At 38.4% G+C, this 16,515-nt stretch overlaps 1 protein-coding gene across 1 annotated transcript in view; it reads right to left on the minus strand.

The window, feature by feature from the left end:
* The window catches only part of POFUT2 (protein O-fucosyltransferase 2), a 256,062-nt gene that overhangs the window by 93,018 nt on the left and 146,529 nt on the right, over positions 1 to 16,515 (minus strand). Inside the window, exons 6-8 of the mRNA XM_053698775.1 lie at positions 3,069 to 3,194; positions 1,630 to 1,810; positions 1,111 to 1,234 (exon numbers count right to left, since the gene is read on the minus strand). Of these exons, the coding sequence (XP_053554750.1) occupies positions 1,111 to 1,234; positions 1,630 to 1,810; positions 3,069 to 3,194 (431 nt within the window). The remainder of the gene's footprint in view (positions 1 to 1,110; positions 1,235 to 1,629; positions 1,811 to 3,068; positions 3,195 to 16,515) is intronic.

The raw sequence follows: 16,515 nt of genomic DNA on the forward strand, positions 1-16,515 counted from the left end.
ACTACTTGTTTTTTACTTAAGTCCAGAGAGTGCTGTTTCCTGTTTTGCTACATTTCAACTACTCTAGCACCCTGGCCCTTGGAGAACTGTTTGTGAGAGTGCAACTGACTCTTTTTGCCTATATATATAAGAGTATATCGTTGATCTGAAAAGGGAGGTAAGAGATGAATCTCTACGACCGATAACAGAGAACCTATGAAATAGACCCCGTAGAAGGAGATCATTGAATTCAAACAGGCAATACTCTCTTCACATCCCTCTGACATTCACTGCACGCTGAGAGGAAAACCGGGCTCTAACCTGCTGCGGAGCGCATATCAACGTAGAATCTAGCACAAACTTACTTCACCACCTCCATAGGAGGCAAAGTTTGTAAAACTGATTTGTGGGTGTGGTGAGGGGTGTATTTATAGGCATTTTGAGGTTTGGGAAACTTTGCCCCTCCTGGTAGGAATGTATATCCCATACGTCACTAGCTCATGGACTCTTGCTAATTACATGAAAGAAATAAACAAATGCTTTCAACCTCCTATGTATTCATCCCTTTAGTATACTTGAAGGTCTCTATCCTTTCAACTCTCTCCCTTATGTCCTCTAAGCTATAAATATTAGCGTCATGATTTGTTTTTCTTGTAAGTTTTATTTTTAAGACCATGTACTACTTTGAACAGTTTATATTTATCCTTCAGAAGACATGGTCTCTAGAACTACACACACTAGTAAAGATGAGAAGGCATTAGAGTATGCTGAATTTACGTTTAATCATGGAAATTGTACAGCATTTATAAGTATTATTATTTTTTTTAAGGGGAGGGGAGTTGCGGTTAGGGTTAACTGCACTGGAGGGGAGAGAGGGGAGACATTGCAGTTAGTGATAATTAAAATTGCTTAAATGTAAATCTATAGTAAAAACTAATATTGTTTTTTGTTAACTGTGTAATATAAAATGCAAGGAAAATGAGGCATCACTGGACAAATGCTGACTGATATAATGTTCAGATACTACAGCACTTGAGAAAACACAGCACCTGAACACATGCAACTTTACAACATGGACATGAATACTGCAATAGAAGATAAGCATTATTAATAAATCATGAGATGCGTCACCTGGCATGAGCGCAGATCCACTGGTCTATAATTGCCACACCGCCATCCTTATACAACTCCAGTTCCTCCCACGTAGGTTCGTATCGAATCATTTCAGGGATTAGCTTCCTCAGCTCTTCAAGATCTGTGAAGATAAAAATGACATGGGTTTTGAGAATTACAGAGGGACCAAACAAGTTTTATAGATTATAGGAGGTAAAAAAAAAGCAGTTTTTAGTTGCAAAAAATGATTACAGAAGTAAAAAGATTTATCATATTTCCAAGTTATTATATGAAAAATGGACTCAATATTTTTTTAATGGGATATTTTTATGGCTAATGAGCCCAGAAAAAATAGCCACATTTTAAAGGGACGGATGTACACTACAGTTACCATGTATAACAATGTTAATAATTGTTCAAGGCACCGACTTCTATTATAATGTATATTTCTACACTGTACTCTCATCCTCTTTGCAACAATCAGTTGATACCACAAGTTAACACCCAAGTCCTGCATGTAGTAATTAATGCACCTGCCTTCTTGATCAGCATCGGTAGCAATAAAGACTCTCTTGAGTTTTAATTTCTTCAGGAGAGAGTGGATTTCATCTGATGCCCTCTGCAAACTCGGCACATCCTCCCTGTGTCCCCAAATGAAATCTTTTCTCCTTAGGTGGACTCCAAGGTAAGGACCCCCAAGTGGGGTACTTGGCTTTATCTACAGAGCACAAAAATAAATGTAAACATATAAACTATTTAAGGTGCAATCTTTATTAACCTTCAATAGTAAGTCATGATTCCGTATCTAAACCAGTGCGTAATCACTAGTCACATTTTTATAACATTTTTTTTTTTTTTTTTTAACACTGATCACATTCAAATCCTCAGAACTCCTGTGCACATAAATTCAATGTCATTCCAATCGATTTGAACCTGTTTAATAAAGCATTTATCACAATCATATTTATGGCACAATACCCCCATACCTTACATTAAAACAATCTGATAGTATTCTAATCTATAAGAAAACACATTTCAAGTAGCTTTTAACTAGATTTTTGGAATTTTCTAATGAAACAGATTTAACCTGTTGAAAGCTTGTTTAGACCACAATTTTTGGCTGCTCCTCTTTTTTTAAAATTTTAAAAGTTTTTGTGAATACTTAACGTGTTTTATAATAAACACAATCATTTTTCATATAATAAAAAGTATATTGGTGAAATCAATCTCCAACTATGAACATTGTATAGAACGTAAATACATATATTAAACTCTGAGTCTACCTAGGCATGCTTTTCAACAAAGGATACCACGAGAATGAAGCAAATTAGATAATAGAAGAAAATTGGAAAGTTGTTTAAAATTATACACTATCTAAATCATGAAAGAGAAAATTGGGGTTTCATGTCCCTTTAATAATTAAAAATTGCAATAAGTTAGAAGAATAATATTTCGATGGTCATTAATGATGATAATATTAAAGGTAATGAGCATTACTGAATATTGTATTACGGTATCAGATTCACTTTAGCAGCCACTTCGATTCATGCAAAAGTTTTAGGCAGGTGTGAAAAATGCTGGAAAGTAAGAATGCTTTCAAAATAGAAATGCAAAGTGAGAAAAGAGAATAAACATCTAAATCAAAACAGCAGCAATTCTTCTAGGTAAACTTGCAGTTATTTCAAGGAACTCGGCACGTAGGTTGTTCCAAAACAATCTTGGAGAACTAACCACAGTTCTGCCTGTACTTCTCAGCATTGACAAGATTATTGATCAGCCCCAAACTTGCAACGATTGTCCACCATACTTCACTGTTACCACTGTGCTGTGTCATACAGCATGTTAGCAATGTGTAAGGTTTTAAGAGCATTATTTTTTAACTGTAAAATACGAAATATCTTTAGCTAAAATACGTTAAATGCAGAAATTCACATAACCCTTTTCATTCCACCACAGAGTACTGCACTGTATTTTACCTTCACCTTGGTCCAGTCATCTTGAAAAATGGTCTTATCAGCTTCATCATTTGATTGGAGAAAGTTGTCACGGAATTCATCTCCCACCACTCGTAGATGTTGTGCAAACACCATGCTGCGCCGTGTCTATGTTCAGGAAATAAACACAGTAAGACGACACTTGCCCTTATAAAAAATAAAGTCAACTTGGAAAACAGAAATTTATAAATAAAAAATTCCATTCATAGAAAAAAACATAATTTATGTAAGAACTTACCTGATAAATTCATTTCTTTCATATTAACAAGAGTCCATGAGCTAGTGACGTATGGGATATACATTCCTACCAGGAGGGGCAAAGTTTCCCAAACCTTAAAATGCCTATAAATACACCCCTCACCACACCCACAAATCAGTTTAACGAATAGCCAAGAAGTGGGGTGATAAGAAAAAAAGTGCGAAGCATATAAAATAAGGAATTGGAATAATTGTGCTTTATACAAAAAAATCATAACCACCACAAAAAAGGGTGGGCCTCATGGACTCTTGTTAATATGAAAGAAATGAATTTATCAGGTAAGTTCTTACATAAATTATGTTTTCTTTCATGTAATTAACAAGAGTCCATGAGCTAGTGACGTATGGGATAATGACTACCCAAGATGTGGATCTTTCCACACAAGAGTCACTAGAGAGGGAGGGATAAAATAAAGACAGCCAATTCCTGCTGAAAATAATCCACACCCAAAATAAAGTTTAACAAAAAACATAAGCAGAAGATTCAAACTGAAACCGCTGCCTGAAGAACTTTTCTACCAAAAACTGCTTCAGAAGAAGAAAATACATCAAAATGGTAGAATTTAGTAAAAGTATGCAAAGAGGACCAAGTTGCTGCTTTGCAGATCTGGTCAACCGAAGCTTCATTCCTAAACGCCCAGGAAGTAGAAACTGACCTAGTAGAATGAGCTGTAATTCTTTGAGGCGGAATTTTACCCGACTCAACATAGGCAAGATGAATTAAAGATTTCAACCAAGATGCCAAAGAAATGGCAGAAGCTTTCTGGCCTTTCCTAGAACCGGAAAAGATAACAAATAGACTAGAAGTCTTACGGAAAGATTTCGTAGCTTCAACATAATATTTCAAAGCTCTAACAACATCCAAAGAATGCAATGATTTCTCCTTAGAATTCTTAGGATTAGGACATAATGAAGGAACCACAATTTCTCTACTAATGTTGTTGGAATTCACAACTTTAGGTAAAAATTCAAAAGAAGTTCGCAACACCGCCTTATCCTGATGAAAAATCAGAAAAGGAGACTCACACGAAAGAGCAGATAATTCAGAAACTCTTCTAGCAGAAGAGATGGCCAAAAGGAACAAAACTTTCCAAGAAAGTAATTTAATGTCCAATGAATGCATAGGTTCAAACGGAGGAGCTTGAAGAGCTCCCAAAACCAAATTCAAACTCCATGGAGGAGAAATTGACTTAATGACAGGTTTTATACGAACCAAAGCTTGTACAAAACAATGAATATCAGGAAGAATAGCAATCTTTCTGTGAAAAAGAACAGAAAGAGCGGAGATTTGTCCTTTCAAAGAACTCGCGGACAAACCCTTATCTAAACCATCCTGAAGAAACTGTAAAATTCTCGGTATTCTAAAAGAATGCCAAGAAAAATGATGAGAAAGACACCAAGAAATATAAGTCTTCCAGACTCTATAATATATCTCTCGAGATACAGATTTACGAGCCTGTAACATAGTATTAATCACGGAGTCAGAGAAACCTCTATGACCAAGAATCAAGCGTTCAATCTCCATACCTTTAAATTTAAGGATTTCAGATCCGGATGGAAAAAAGGACCTTGAGACAGAAGGTCTGGTCTTAACGGAAGAGTCCATGGTTGGCAAGATGCCATCCGGACAAGATCCGCATACCAAAACCTGTGAGGCCATGCCGGAGCTATTAGCAGAACAAACGAGCATTCCCTCAGAATCTTGGAGATTACTCTTGGAAGAAGAACTAGAGGCGGAAAGATATAGGCAGGATGATACTTCCAAGGAAGTGATAATGCATCCACTGCCTCCGCCTGAGGATCCCGGGATCTGGACAGATACCTGGGAAGTTTCTTGTTTAGATGAGAGGCCATCAGATCTATCTCTGGGAGCCCCCACATTTGAACAATCTGAAGAAATACCTCTGGGTGAAGAGACCATTCGCCCGGATGCAACGTTTGGCGACTGAGATAATCCGCTTCCCAATTGTCTACACCTGGGATATGAACCGCAGAGATTAGACAGGAGCTGGATTCCGCCCAAACCAAAATTCGAGATACTTCTTTCATAGCCAGAGGACTGTGAGTCCCTCCTTGATGATTGATGTATGCCACAGTTGTGACATTGTCTGTCTGAAAACAAATGAACGATTCTCTCTTCAGAAGAGGCCAAAACTGAAGAGCTCTGAAAACTGCACGGAGTTCCAAGATATTGATCGGTAATCTCACCTCCTGAGATTCCCAAACTCCTTGTGCCGTCAGAGATCCCCACACAGCTCCCCAACCTGTGAGACTTGCATCTGTTGAAATTACAGTCCAGGTCGGAAGAACAAAAGAAGCCCCCTGAATTAAACGATGGTGATCTGTCCACCACGTTAGAGAGTGCCGAACAATCGGTTTTAAAGATATTAATTGATATATCTTCGTGTAATCCCTGCACCATTGGTTCAGCATACAGAGCTGAAGAGGTCGCATGTGAAAACGAGCAAAGGGGATCGCGTCCGATGCAGCAGTCATAAGACCTAGAATTTCCATGCATAAGGCTACCGAAGGGAATGATTGAGACTGAAGGTTTCGACAGGCTGTAATCAATTTTAGACGTCTCTTGTCTGTTAAAGACAAAGTCATGGACACTGAATCTATCTGGAAACCCAGAAAGGTTACCCTTGTTTGAGGAATCAAAGAACTTTTTGGTAAATTGATCCTCCAACCATGATCTTGAAGAAACAACACAAGTCGATTCGTATGAGACTCTGCTAAATGTAAAGACGGAGCAAGTACCAAGATATCGTCCAAATAAGGAAATACCACAATACCCTGTTCTCTGATTACAGACAGAAGGGCACCGAGAATCTTTGTGAAAATTCTTGGAGCTGTAGCAAGGCCAAACGGTAGAGCCACAAATTGGTAATGCTTGTCTAGAAAAGAGAATCTCAGGAACTGATAATGATCTGGATGAATCGGAATATGCAGATATGCATCCTGTAAATCTATTGTGGACATATAATTCCCTTGCTGAACAAAAGGCAATATAGTCCTTACAGTTACCATCTTGAACGTTGGTATCCTTACATAACGATTCAATAATTTTAGATCCAGAACTGGTCTGAAGGAATTCTCCTTCTTTGGTACAATGAAGAGATTTGAATAAAACCCCATCCCCTGTTCCGGAACTGGAACTGGCATAATTACTCCAGCCAACTCTAGATCTGAAACACAATTCAGAAATGCTTGAGCTTTCACTGGATTTACTGGGACATGGGAAAGAAAAAATCTCTTTGCAGGAGGTCTCATCTTGAAACCAATTCTGTACCCTTCTGAAACAATGTTCTGAATCCAAAGATTGTGAACAGAACTGATCCAAATTTCTTTGAAAAAACGTAACCTGCCCCCTACCAGCTGAACTGGAATGAGGGCCGTACCTTCATGTGAACTTAGAAGCAGGCTTTGCCTTTCTAGCAGGCTTGGATTTATTCCAGACTGGAGATGGTTTCCAAACTGAAACTGCTCCTGAGGACGAAGGATCAGGCTTTTGTTCTTTGTTGAAACGAAAGGAACGAAAACGATTGTTAGCCCTGTTTTTACCTTTAGACTTTTTATCCTGTGGTAAAAAAGTTCCTTTCCCACCAGTAACAGTTGAAATAATAGAATCCAACTGAGAACCAAATAATTTGTTTCCCTGGAAAGAAATGGAAAGTAGAGTTGATTTAGAAGCCATATCAGCATTCCAAGTCTTAAGCCATAAAGCTCTTCTGGCTAAGATAGCCAGAGACATAAATCTAACATCAACTCTAATAATATCAAAAATGGCATCACAGATGAAATTATTAGCATGCTGGAGAAGAATAATAATATCATGAGAATCACGATTTGTTACTTGTTGCGCTAGAGTTTCCAACCAAAAAGTTGAAGCTGCAGCAACATCAGCCAATGATATAGCAGGTCTAAGAAGATTACCTGAACATAGATAAGCTTTTCTTAGAAAAGATTCAATTTTTCTATCTAAAGGATCCTTAAACGAGGTACCATCTGATGTAGGAATGGTAGTACGTTTAGCAAGGGTAGAAATAGCCCCATCAACTTTAGGGATTTTGTCCCAAAATTCTAATCTGTCAGGCGGAACAGGATATAATTGCTTAAAACGTTTAGAAGGAGTAAATGAATTACCCAATCTATCCCATTCCTTAGCAATTACTGCAGAATTAGCATTAGGAACAGGAAAGACTTCTGGAATAACCGCAGGAGCTTTAAAAACCTTATCCAAACGTATAGAATTAGTATCAAGAGGACTAGAATCCTCTATTTCTAAAGCAATTAGTACTTCTTTAAGTAAAGAGCGAATAAATTCCATCTTAAATAAATATGAAGATTTATCAGCATCAATCTCTGAGACAGAATCCTCTGAACCAGAAGAGTCCAAAGAATCAGAATGATGGTGTTCATTTAAAAATTCATCTGTAGAGAGAGAAGATTTAAAAGACTTTTTACGTTTACTAGAAGGAGAAATAACAGACAAAGCCTTCTTTATGGATTCAGAAACAAAATCTCTTATGTTATCAGGAACATTCTGCACCTTAGATGTTGAGGGAACTGCAACAGGCAATGGTACATCACTAAAGGAAATATTATCTGCATTAACAAGTTTGTCATGACATTTAATACAAACAACAGCTGGAGGAATAGCTACCAAAAGTTTACAGCAGATACACTTAGCTTTGGTAGATCCAGCAGGCAGAGGTTTTCCTGTAGTATCTTCTGGCTCAGATGCAACGTGAGACATCTTGCAATATGTAAGAGAAAAAACAACATATAAAGCAAAATAGATCAAATTCCTTATAAGACAGTTTCAGGAATGGGAAAAAAATGCCAAACATCAAGCTTCTAGCAACCAGAAGCAAATGAAAAATGAGACTGAAATAATGTGGAGACAAAAACGACGCCCATATTTTTTGGCGCCAAATAAGACGCCCACATTATTTGGCGCCTAAATGCTTTTGGCGCCAAAAATGACGCCACATCCGGAACGCCGACATTTTTGGCGCAAAATAACGTCAAAAAAATGACGCAACTTCCGGCGACACGTATGACGCCGGAAACGAAATGAATTTTTGCGCCAAAAAAGTCCGCGCCAAGAATGACGCAATAAAATGAAGCATTTTCAGCCCCCGCGAGCCTAACAGCCCACAGGGAAAAAGTCAAATTTTTGAGGTAAGAAAAATATGATAATTAAAGCATAATCCCAAATATGAAACTGACTGTCTGGAAATAAGGAAAGTTGAACATTCTGAGTCAAGGCAAATAAATGTTTGAATACATATATTTAGAACTTTATAAATAAAGTGCCCAACCATAGCTTAGAGTGTCACAGAAAATAAGACTTACTTACCCCAGGACACTCATCTACATGTTTGTAGAAAGCCAAACCAGTACTGAAACGAGAATCAGTAGAGGAAATGGTAAATATAAGAGTATATCGTCGATCTGAAAAGGGAGGTAAGAGATGAATCTCTACGACCGATAACAGAGAACCTTATGAAATAGACCCCGTAGAAGGAGATCACTGCATTCAATAGGCAATACTCTCCTCACATCCCTCTGACATTCACTGCACGCTGAGAGGAAAACCGGGCTCCAACTTGCTGCGGAGCGCATATCAACGTAGAATCTAGCACAAACTTACTTCACCACCTCCCTTGGAGGCAAAGTTTGTAAAACTGATTTGTGGGTGTGGTGAGGGGTGTATTTATAGGCATTTTAAGGTTTGGGAAACTTTGCCCCTCCTGGTAGGAATGTATATCCCATACGTCACTAGCTCATGGACTCTTGTTAATTACATGAAAGAAAAATTATTCACGATAAAAAAAAAATTTTTTTAGAGACATTAACAGTTTAAAAAGGTGAGAAATTGACAGAACAATAATTATGATTCCCTAGTTCTGCCCTATTTCAGGACACTATTATACACAAAATGGAAATCAGAAGGACTGATAACTTTTTTGCCCTTTGTTTTTTTTTCCCAGAGCAGGATGGAAGTTTTCCAATGGTCCCTTGAGGTTTTCCACCTCTGTTTTTATGGCTTTGAGCTCAGAAAAAAAGACCACATTTCAAGAGGAGGGGTGGATACTTAATTGGCTATGTATAAGGACTGGGGATTTCAAGTAATTGTTTTGTTTTTGTTTTTTTAAGTTTTACATTTTCTTTATTGAGATCAATAATACAATACAGCCATCTTATATTCAATACAGAATATTAAACATGACATAATGTGTCTAAATAGCATACAGAAGATAAAATGCATAAGTATACAAAATTCGGCATGTATGTATGTACATAATAGTTGGAAAGTTCCAACTAACTCTTCATGAATCTCAACTATAGAAACAAAAAAATATATCAAAGTCATCAGCGTGCCTATTTATTCTGTATTTTATAGTGGTCCCTTGTGTCAAGTCCAACCTAGCTACATAAGAACAATGAGGAAAAAGGGGAAAGATGGGGAAAGTCATCTAGGACTCGGAGTCATATAAAAGTGGGGGTGGGAAAGAGTTTGGGAAGGGGGGATTTGGAAAGGAGGATGAAAGAAAAAAAAAAAAAAAGGGGGGGGGGGAGAATCCAGCCCGTCACATTCTCTCCGCTAAACTCAGCTCTATAAGATTTGGAACCAATCAGACCAAATCATCCAATAATCTTCCATACGTTCCAAGGAGCTATAGACACATTTTTCAGTTTTAGTCAAATAGTGCATCACCTCACAAATTTCAGAGATTGAGGGTGGGTCAATTTGTTTCCAAGCCCTGGCAATACAATTGTTTTTTTTTTTTAGCATTTTTGCTATCACTCCTCAAACAGAAATAGAGCCTTGTTTTTTTGGATTTACATATCAAAACTAATATATATATATTATATATATATATATATATATATATATATATATATATTATATATATTAATATATATATATATATATATATATATATATATATATATATATATATAGTAAACAACCCATTTTAGTATATTTCATGCCACCGTTTTGCCACCAAATGCAATTACGATCACATAAAAAAAAAAAAAATCCTTCACTTTTTCACAAGCTTTGGGTTTCTCACTGAAATTATTTACAAACCACTTGTGCGGTCAAGTCAAGTGCAGTCTGGGATCCCCATTGTTCAGAAATAGCAGACAGGCGTTGTAATTTTATTTTGGTAATTGGAAGGCTGCTAATTGCTGCTGCGCAACACACTTCTGAAATTCGCGGAAGTGAAGCTGTAATGTAGAAATTACCCTCCCACCTGATTGCTACTTGATCCCTCTCAAACAGTTCTCTACCCTCCCTCACCCCTCTGGTCTTTTTTTTTTAATTTCTGGGATTGTTGGTAAGCCTCGTCATCCACTCACATCCCTGATCCCCCCCCCACACTAGATGCTGCCATGTTAGGATGTTATATTTTTTTAATAATTACAATTTTTGTTTTTTTCCCGTAGTCTAGTGGTCCCCCTTTCCCCTCCCCCCCGAACTGATTGTCACAGAGCAACCCCCTCCTTTTCTGTAGTGCTTCCCTCCCCCACTTCCATTTATTTTCTGTAATGTAGGGCCCCTCCCACCTCCGCAGCTAGGCCGCCCACCCGCATCCCACCTTCTCTCCCACACCAACCACAACGGAGATTGTTACAGACAGTGACACATTGTCGCTTTCTGTAACTATCTTGCAATCTACCTTCATATTGTAACAGGAGTACGATCAGCACTCTCTTGCCTTATAAGGGTAGATTACATCTGCCTCTGGCTGCATTCTTAGCTGTCAGAGACAGCATGATACAGAAGGTTGGACGCAGCTACTACGTCAGTGTACGCTGGTAAAGTACCCTATGACATAGTAGCTACGTCCAGGTGGCTTAAGAAGTTAATAATGATTGAACAACTGTTTAAGAGACCTGCTTGATTTTCCTTTTATTTGTTACATATATTTCACTAATCAAACGTGTTTAACTCTTTGCAAGCAACATTTAGCAGGAACATCAGGAAATTAACCCCTTTTCTCTTTCTCTGTTTCTCTCCTTAACCCTCATACCCACCAGTGAACATCAGCAATAAGGGACTGCTAAGAGAATTTTTTTTATTAAAGTATTTTATTGTAAAAGGCACATTAGTCCTAACTGATTGATCTACACAACATACAGATATGTCTCTTATACATTTCGAATAGCACTTTCCACAGTTTGTGTGACTATTTTACAGTTAACTGTGTGCACAAACCATGTGTGCTCAGAGGTCTCGGCATCTCCATCCAATTGCAATCAGTGTGAGTCCCAGAGAAGGATCCGTTTGACACAGATAGCGGTGCATCCAGCGTTTCCTCTTTTTCTAAGCCCTTGAAGGCTGCCTCTTATTCTCAGTGCATTTGGCAGTTTTTCAACAGCTAGACAGCACTAGTTCATGTGTGCCATATAGATAACATTGTGCTCACTCCTGTGGATTTACCTACGAGTCAGCACTGATTGGCTAAAATTGCAAGTCTGTCAAAAGAACTGAAATAAGGGGGGGAAGTCTGCAGAGGCTATGATACAAGGTAATCACAGAGGTAAAATGTATATTTATATAACCGTGTTTATTATGCAAAACTGGGGAATGGGTAATAAAGGGATTACCTATCTTAATAAACAATACAAATTCTGGAGTAGACTGTCCCTTTAACCTCTAAACAACATTAGGATGTTCCATGCCATCCTGAAAACACTGTGCCTTAACAAGGATAGGATGGCATGGAACATCCTAACTTCTGTGCCCCCCCCGACGCAAGGACTTACCTGGCAACACAGGCAGCCCCCCCTCCAGAAACCAATCAGCGCAGTTCAAGTCACGTGATTGCAGTGACAAGCGTTAGGTAGGAATAAAAAAATAAATAAGTTTAATTTTTTTTAACCCATTCAGTGCTGCTTTAATCAATGTATCAAATTTCCTTGTATGAAGACTGAAATGGGCAGGCCCCATAATTGACCCTGTAACTGCCTGAAACCCCATAAAACCTGTACATGGAGAGGGTGGGGGTGCAATTTCCTAATTTCTTACATTTACTTAGATTTTATTCATATTAAATTATAGTTCATATATAATTATTTGATGTCAAAAGAAAGCCCTATTTGTCCTCCTAAAAAAACTATATATTATACGTGTGGCAGCACTTAATGTGAAAGAGGTTAATTATGGTTGAACAAACATATAGCTCAAATTCTAGGTTTTGTTTATGTTCAGAACTTGGAGAATTGCCTCCCGTCCTTTAGGGGTTAATCATGCTAAAAACATAGGCCTAGATTTGGAGTTCGGCGGTAAAAGGGCTGTTAACGCTCCGCGGGCTTTTTTCTGGCCGCACCATAAATTTAACTCTGGTATCGGCGTTAGGCTCCAAAAAAGGAGCGTAGAGCATTTTTACCGCAAATGCAACTCTCGATACCAGAGTTGCTTACGGACACGGCCGGCATCAAAAACGTGCTCGTGCACGATTCTCCCATAGGAAACAATGGGACTGTTTGAGCTGAAAAAAAACCTAACACCTGCAAAAAAGCAGCGTTCAGCTCCTAACGCAGCCCCATTGTTTCCTATGGGGAAACACTTCCTACGTCTGCACCTAACACCCTAACATGTACCCCGAGTCTAAACACCCCTAACCTTACACTTATTAACCCCTACTCTGCCGCCCCCGCTATCGCTGACCCCTGCATTACAGTTTTAACCCCTAATCTTCCGCTCCGTAAACCGCTGCAACCTACGTTATCCCTATGTACCCCTAATCTGCTGCCCTAACATCGCCGACCCCTATGTTATATTTATTAACCCCTAATCTGCCCCCCACAACGTCGCCGACACCTGCCTACACTTATTAACCCCTAATCTGCCGAGCGGACCTGAGCGCTACTATAATAAAGTTATTAACCCCTAATCCTTCTCACTAACCCTATCATAAATAGTATTAACCCCTAATCTGCCCTCCCTAACATCGCCGACACCTACCTTCAATTATTAACCCCTAATCTTCCAATCGGAGCTCACCGCTATTCTAATAAATGTATTAACCCCTAAAGCTAGGTCTAACCCTAACACTAACACCCCCCTAACTTAAATATAATTTACATATAACGAAATAAATTAACTCTTATTAAATAAATGATTCCTATTTAAATATAAATACTTACCTGTAAAATAAACCCTAATATAGCTACAATATAAATTATAATTATATTTTAGCTATTTTAGGATTAATATTTATTTTACAGGCAACTTGGTATTTATTTTAACTAGGTACAATAGCTATTAAATAGTTAAGAACTATTTAATAGTTACCTAGTTAAAATAATTACAAAATTACCTGTAAAATAAATCCTAACCTAAGATATAATTAAACCTAACACTACCCTATCAATAAAATAATTAAATAAACTACCTACAATTACCTACAATTAACCTAACACTACACTATCAATAAATTAAATAAACACAATTGCTACAAATAAATACAATTACATAAACTAACTAAAGTACAAAAAATAAAAAAGAACTAAGTTACAGAAAATAAAAAAATATTTACAAACATAAGAAAAATATTACAACAATTTTAAACTAATTACACCTACTCTAAGCCCCCTAATAAAATAACAAAGCCCCCCAAAATAAAAAATTCCCTACCCTATTCTAAATTAAAAAAGTTACAAGCTCTTTTACCTTACCAGCCCTGAACAGGGCCCTTTGCGGGGCATGCCCCAAGAAGTTCAGCTCTTTTGCCTGTAAAAAAAAAAACATACAATACCCCCCCCCCAACATTACAACCCACCACCCACATACCCCTAATCTAACCCAAACCCCCCTTAAATAAACCTAACACTAATCCCCTGAAGATCTTCCTACCTTGTCTTCACCATACCAGGTTCACCGATCCGTCCTGGCTCCAAGATCTTCATCCAACCCAAGCGGGGGTTGGCGATCCATAATCCGGTGCTGAAGAGGTCCAGAAGAGGCTCCAAAGTCTTCATCCTATCCGGCAAGAAGAGGACATCCGGACCGGCAAACATCTTCTCCAAGCCGCATCTTCTATCTTCTTCCATCCGGTGCGGAGCGGGTCCATCTTGAAGCAGGCGACGCGGATCCATCCTCTTCTTCCGATGTCTCCCGACGAATGACGGTTCCTTTAAGGGACGTCATCCAAGATGGCGTCCCTCGAATTCCGATTGGCTGATAGGATTCTATCAGCCAATCGGAATTAAGGTAGGAATTTTCTGATTGGCTGATGGAATCAGCCAATCAGAATCTAGTTCAATCCGATTGGCCGATCCAATCAGCCAATCAGATTGAGCTCGCATTCTATTGGCTGATCGGAACAGCCAATAGAATGCGAGCTCAATCTGATTGGCTGATTGGATCAGCCAATCGGATTGAACTTGATTCTGATTGGCTGATGGAATCAGCCAATCAGAATCAAGTTCAATCCGATTGGCTGATCCAATCAGCCAATCAGATTGAGCTCGCATTCTATTGGCTGTTCCGATCAGCCAATAGAATGCGAGCTCAATCTGATTGGCTGATTGGATCGGCCAATCGGATTGAACTAGATTCTGATTGGCTGATTCCATCAGCCAATCAGAAAATTCCTACCTTAATTCCGATTGGCTGATAGAATCCTATCAGCCAATCGGAATTCGAGGGACGCCATCTTGGATGACGTCCCTTAAAGGAACCGTCATTCGTCGGGAGACATCGGAAGAAGAGGATGGATCCGCGTCGCCTGCTTCAAGATGGACCCGCTCCGCACCGGATGGAAGAAGATAGAAGATGCGGCTTGGAGAAGATGTTTGCCGGTCCGGATGTCCTCTTCTTGCCGGATAGGATGAAGACTTTGGAGCCTCTTCTGGACCTCTTCAGCACCGGATTATGGATCGCCAACCCCCGCTTGGGTTGGATGAAGATCTTGGAGCCAGGACGGATCGGTGAACCTGGTATGGTGAAGACAAGGTAGGAAGATCTTCAGGGGATTAGTGTTAGGTTTATTTAAGGGGGGTTTGGGTTAGATTAGGGGTATGTGGGTGGTGGGTTGTAATGTTGGGGGTGGGGTATTGTATGTTTTTTTTTACAGGCAAAAGAGCTGAACTTCTTGGGGCATGCCCCGCAAAGGGCCCTGTTCAGGGCTGGTAAGGTAAAAGAGCTTGTAACTTTTTTAATTTAGAATAGGGTAGGGAATTTTTTATTTTGGGGGGCTTTGTTATTTTATTAGGGGGCTTAGAGTAGGTGTAATTAGTTTAAAATTGTTGTAATATTTTTCTTATGTTTGTAAATATTTTTTTATTTTCTGTAACTTAGTTCTTTTTTATTTTTTGTACTTTAGCTAGTTTATTTAATTGTATTTATTTGTAGCAATTGTGTTTATTTAATTTATTGATAGTGTAGTGTTAGGTTAATTGTAGGTAATTGTAGGTAGTTTATTTAATTATTTTATTGATAGGGTAGTGTTAGGTTTAATTATATCTTAGGTTAGGATTTATTTTACAGGTAAATTTGTTATTATTTTAACTAGGTAACTATTAAATAGTTCTTAACTATTTAATAGCTATTGTACCTAGTTAAAATAAATACCAAGTTGCCTGTAAAATAAATATTAATCCTAAAATAGCTACAATGTAATTATAATTTATATTGTAGCTATATTATGATTTATTTTACAGGTAAGTATTTAGCTTTAAATAGGATTAATTTATTTAATAAGAGTTAATTTATTTCGTTAGATTAAAATTATATTTAAGTTAGGGGGGTGTTAGTGTTAGGGTTAGACTTAGCTTTAGGGGTTAATACATTTATTAGAATAGCGGTGAGCTCCGATCGGAAGATTAGGGGTTAATAAATGTAATATAGGGGTCGGCGGGGTTAGGGGCAGCAGATTAGGGGTACATAAGTATAACGTAGGTGGCGGTCGGAAGATTAGGGGTTAAAATTTTTAATCGAGGGGCGGCGATGTGGGGGGAGCTCGGTTTAGGGGTACATAGGTAGTTTATGGGTGTTAGTGTACTTTAGGGTACAGTAGTTAAGAGCTTTATAAACCGGCGTTAGCCAGAATGCTCTTAACTCCTGCTATTTTCAGGCGGCTGGAATCTTGTCGTTAGAGCTCTAACGCTCACTGCAGAAACGACTCTAAATACCGGCGTTAGAAAG

This window comes from Bombina bombina, chromosome 1, assembly GCF_027579735.1.
Source record: "Bombina bombina isolate aBomBom1 chromosome 1, aBomBom1.pri, whole genome shotgun sequence".
Taxonomy (NCBI): domain Eukaryota; kingdom Metazoa; phylum Chordata; class Amphibia; order Anura; family Bombinatoridae; genus Bombina; species Bombina bombina.